This window comes from Trypanosoma equiperdum (genome assembly GCF_001457755.1).
Source record: "Trypanosoma equiperdum strain OVI genome assembly, contig: ctg_550, whole genome shotgun sequence".
Classification (NCBI taxonomy): Eukaryota; Euglenozoa; class Kinetoplastea; order Trypanosomatida; family Trypanosomatidae; genus Trypanosoma; species Trypanosoma equiperdum.
The window spans coordinates 38,337-43,320 of record NW_027124477.1 but is presented as its reverse complement, the minus strand read 5'-3'; the positions used below and the strand labels follow the sequence as shown (position 1 = coordinate 43,320).

Sequence of the window (4,984 nt, the reverse complement as noted above, 5' to 3'; positions counted from 1 at the left end):
TTTTTTTTTCCTTCGCATTATCGTTTCGTCTGTCGTGTACTTGCCTTCTCTCCTCTGCATTTGGTTCACCTTTATTCTCTGGTTATAAACGATACCATTTCCTACAGTTTTGTATATTCTGTGTTCCCTTCCTTCTTGTCGCTTTTTTTTTGATTTATATCTCGTAGGGATTCCTGCTGTGGCGATGAGCGGTGTCAGCAGCAGCGAGTGGAAGGACATGAAGGGCGTGACGTTGCGCCCTGCGACGATGTCTTATCTAACGGAATGCGCAGGGTTTCGATATATGGCACCTGTTCAGGCACGCACCATTCCACTGCTTTTGGGTAACTACGATGTTGTGGTTGAAGCCATTACTGGAAGCGGGAAAACTTTGGCTTATTTGATCCCATGCTTAGAAATGCTGCAGTACGATCGTGTGGTGGAAGTGTGCAAGGATCGCAAAGACGCGGTTGTTTCCGTTATAGTGCTTCCTTCCCGTGAGCTTGCTCAGCAAGTGCACCAACTGGCTAAAAAGATGTTGCACTATGTATCGTACGACTACCTAGGTGGCAAAAATGGGTTGCCTAAATACTCATGCCAGTGCTACATTGGTGGTCGTGACATTAAGTTGGATGTTGACATGTTTAGTAGGACCGGTGGTAATGTTTTAATTGGGACACCAGGAAGGCTTTATGAGTTGTTGGTCTCCTCAAAGCACTCAGGCCTTTTCAACCTTACGTCTTTTGAGCTCCTCATATTGGATGAGGCCGATAGGTTGCTTGAATTTGGCTTCAAGGCAAAACTTGACGCAATACTCAAGCGGCTCCCGAAGCAGCGGCGTACTGGGCTCTTTAGCGCCACGCAAACAAAGGAATTAGCGGAGTTGGCTCGCGCAGGCATGCGGAACCCCGTGTCTGTTGCTGTGCGTGTGAACTCGCTTAATTCGGCAATGACGAATGCAGCGAAACCACAAATCCCAGAGTTGCTGTCAAACTACTACACATTTACGAGGGCATCGGAGAAACTTGATCGTCTACTGGAGTTCCTCAGCAAGCGGCGAGAGCAGAAGGTGATTGTGTACGTGATGACCTGCGCCAGCGTGGACTGGCTTTATGCGTGCCTTGTTGGCATTCTGCTGAAGGACGATGCTGACAATGTTTTTGCTCTTCATGGGCAGATGAAACTGGAGAAGCGGCAGCGTGTTCACCGCGCCGTCACAAAGCGAAATCGTTGCGTTCTCGTGTGTACAGATGTGGCGGCGCGCGGTTTAGACATTCCGGAGGTTGGCGTAGTTGTGCAGTACGACCCGCCAGTTGACCCCGCTACGTTCATCCATCGTATCGGACGCACAGCCCGAATGGGACGCCAGGGTGAAACTCTCGTGTTTCTTATGCCCCACGAGTTGGAGTATGTTGCGTTCATGAAGCTGCAGAATGTTTCATTACTCCCATACAATGAGGAAAAGGATGACATCGGTGAGGCTCAGAAGGTAGTTGAGGAAATGAATGTTAGGCGTACGCTCACAAGTTCACTGCAGGAGAAAAGAAAGTCCCTCCACAGGGCCCAGAAGGAGCAACGAATGAGTCGCAAGGAGCGCCGCGCGATGCTTCAGGAGGAGCGAAATGCGAAAAGTGCAACTACGCAGCGGACGAGGAAGGAAGTGCATGGAGATTTGTGCGAGAGCCCGGCCATTCTCGAACTTCGGAGGGCCGTTCGACAGCAGGAAAACAAAAAGATATTGGACCTTGCGGCGCGCGCCTTTGTCTCGTTTATTCGTGCCTACAAGGAACACGAGTGTAGGTATATATTCCAACTCCAGTTGATCGACCTCACTGACCTCACACATAGTTTTGCCCTCTTCAAAGTTCCGAACTGTGGAGAAATCAAGCACATGCGCATTCTAAAAATTCCACTTCAGGAAGAACTCACGGATATCATGGAGATCATAAATCAGCAAACTCGTGAGAAGCGAGAACGTGAAACACAGGAACGGGAGGAAAAGAGACGACGTGTAGAGGAAGACGAAGACGAACATGGTGAAGCTTCCGCTAAGCGACACCGTACAGAGCGCAACGAGAAGCTGGAGGCTCTCAAATTAGCGAAAATGTCCCGTGGGGAGCGCAGTCGTACGATGAAGCAAGTGGAGATTGATGAACTTCTAAAGGACAGCTACTACGTAAAGAAGGAACGCAGAGGTGAGGTCAGTGGTCGTACCGTCGATGCCATCATGGGTGTAGATGCTATTGAAAATGCACTGATGAGTTCTCGGGAACGGCAAGAGGCAAAGCGGGTTCGCCGGGCAGTGAAATGAGGTTGGATTAATGCCTGTTGTCAATTGTGTTGTTGTTGATTCTTTCTCGTCGCTTCAAGTTCATTAGACAGGGAGTGATAAGAATAACGCGATACGTGTCAACAACCACAAAAGGAAAGAGTTCCTGTGCTAAATTGTTTCTTCACTGACTGCGCAGTTTCCTGTTTTTACCGTGTGGCAATCGGTTACACACTGTGGGCCTCAAGCGGGAGGGAGGTTGTACGTTTTTTTGTGTGCAGATGGTTCGAGTAACAGGAGTGCTAATTAAAAGGTTTTGACTTTATTTCCTTTACTTTTATAAAAGAGGAAAACAAAAATGACCGTTGAGCTTCTCTCCCTGTGTGCGTGTGTGTGTTTGCACAAGCCCTTCCTGCGATTGGGTTGGTGCACACAACATTTCTCTTTCCTTTGCCTAGTCTGTGACATGCCTTTCCTTTCAAAATCGTCTTTACCCCTGTAAATGTTACAAATTCTAGGATTCAACGCTGGGTACAAATATATACCTACGCTTATTTAAAGTTTGAACTTTTTGATTAGGTAATTGATCATACACGTCCGTGGTTACCAAAAGGCTAGGAAAGTAATTGTGGGCATTTCCAACACTTGTACATTTATTTTACTTTCAAATAGGTAAAATTTTCATTTGCCTTAGCGGCTTTGTCGCGATACGTTTACACTCTAGAAATCCTTCACCATTGCCGCAGTAACAGCAGTTCTTATCGGCAAGGTCACCACTGGGTTTGTGCCGTGTGTTCAACGGTCATACATATTTTAACAAGAAGAGTAAACGAGCACTAGACGTGACAAGCACTTGCAACATCCCTTAAGCGGTTGGTAAAAAGTTCCGCTGGAGGCGAGCGCGGTGCGGGCGGACGCGAGGTGTACGAAGAATTTAAAAAATTTCACGCATCTCAACACCAGACGCTGTCGGTAACGGCTTGGCACAGCAAACGCATCCGAACCGTCGCTCCGTGAGGTCGCGTGCGTGTGTGTGTGTGTGTGTGTGAAAAAGAGAGAGAGTAAATAATTAGAGCGAAGCGGTGTGATCCTGTGTGGGATGTTCGTGGATTACTACGCTGTACTAAACCTTCATCCATCATGCACAGCCAAAGAAATAAGGGAGGCGTTCAAGCGGTTTGCCTTGTTGTGTCATCCTGATCGCACCGATGCTGATCAATCAAGGAATTTCAGCGAAGTGAAAGATGCGTATGATGTTCTCAGCGACCCTGCACGTCGATATCTGTATGACCTGGGATATGCTGACGCTATTAGTGCCATACAGCGACAGACGCTAATGCAAAAAAAAGGGCGGGATGTGGAGGCGGTTGCTCCGGTGGTGAGGTCTCCACAGCCATTTTTTTCGTCTACCACGAGTTCACTAAATTCTGCGAGTAGCCCATCAGCTTACAGTCAGCCGACGATGCCGCCATGTTCCCATCCATGCGACAGGCGGGATTCCCCAATGGGCTCACTGGGGCCGTCTCTTGCGCAAGATTATCAACAAGGCTCTGCATTCCGTGCGGTGCGTGGACACCATCATGCGGTAAGGCGGAATCAAGTATCATGGACGCATGGAAGTGAAGAAAGAAGTTATGACTCCCGCGCTGCATCTCTTTTTGCAAATATGCCTGCTGACAAGGAGGAGGAATGTCAGTCAAAACCATCACCTCCCCGGCCGCGTGTTGGGAAGCGGATCCCGCCTAAAGCGCCGTCCGGTTGCGTCAAACGGAGTCGAGCGGGATCGTCGCGGTGCCCGCTGCCTCATTGCACTGTTGGGCCCAATATCGTCTTGGGGACCAAAGTGACGGCGGTAAGTTTAGAAGGAGAGGGACATTGCCTGCAACGTCATCTCAAGATGCCTACAAATGAGGCCATCAACGCTAGTATTATTAAAACGTGGGGGGTTTTCTTTAACATCTAAAGTATACACTTCAATTACCAAACGAAATGAGGGGACTGAGAGTGAAGACATGAAATGGGGTAGGGGAGGTCTTTATTTCTCTTTTTTTTAAGTTAATGGGAGGGGGAAAGGGGAAGAAGAAGGAAAGAAAATGAGAATGGAGGAGAATCCAAAAAAATCCAAAGGATGAAAAGAATCTGGAGAGAAAACAGTGGAAGGAGAGGATGCGCTTATGCCTCCTACGTTTATTTGTTTCTTCCGGTTGCTCTGCTTCTTTTTCTTTTCGTTGCATATAGATGTAAATATCACATATATAAAATAAATAAGTAAATATATATGTTTCGGGTTGGGTTAAATGATCAAACAGCTGGTTATTTGGCCTTATGATTTGTTGTTGTTCCGACCCGCTTCTGTCTTTCGACATTAGCCACTTACACGTTCTATTACTTTTGATAATTTTCCACTTTTTTTTTTGTCAAAACAAAACAAACAATATGAAGCGGCGTGGGGAAATGCCACAAATACCACCAAACAAATGCCTAAGCCTATTAAAGAAGAAGGAAAAAAAACAGAGGAGGCGGGGCGGGGATGGAAAGAGAAAAGCAAAAAGAAGAGGAATCGCTGTTAACCTTTTCTAATATAAGGAAGCAGCGAGAGGAATAAAGTAAAAGGTGTTCTTGTCCTTTACGCGTGTATACACATATTTATTTATGTGTGTTTGTTTGCTTGCTTATGCACTTTTGAGTGTAATTGCACGGAATCCAGTCTTACCTTACCTTACCTTTCCTTAAACT

The 4,984-nt window shown here is 47.0% G+C and overlaps 2 protein-coding genes across 2 annotated transcripts; both read left to right on the top strand.

Annotated features, from left to right (window-relative positions):
- Nucleotides 1-184: 184 nt before the first annotated feature.
- TEOVI_000245700 (ATP-dependent DEAD/H RNA helicase, putative) lies at nt 185-2,290 on the top strand (the record flags this gene model as incomplete). The annotated part of the gene is made up of 1 exon (XM_067225534.1): nt 185-2,290. The coding sequence occupies one exon, from the start codon at nt 185-187 to the stop codon at nt 2,288-2,290; it is 2,106 nt and encodes a 701-aa protein (XP_067081635.1).
- A 1,057-nt stretch (nt 2,291-3,347) lies between these two features.
- TEOVI_000245600 (chaperone protein DNAj, putative) lies at nt 3,348-4,211 on the top strand (the record flags this gene model as incomplete). The annotated part of the gene is made up of 1 exon (XM_067225533.1): nt 3,348-4,211. One exon carries the CDS (start codon nt 3,348-3,350, stop codon nt 4,209-4,211), a length of 864 nt encoding a protein of 287 aa, XP_067081634.1.
- Nucleotides 4,212-4,984: the final 773 nt, after the last annotated feature.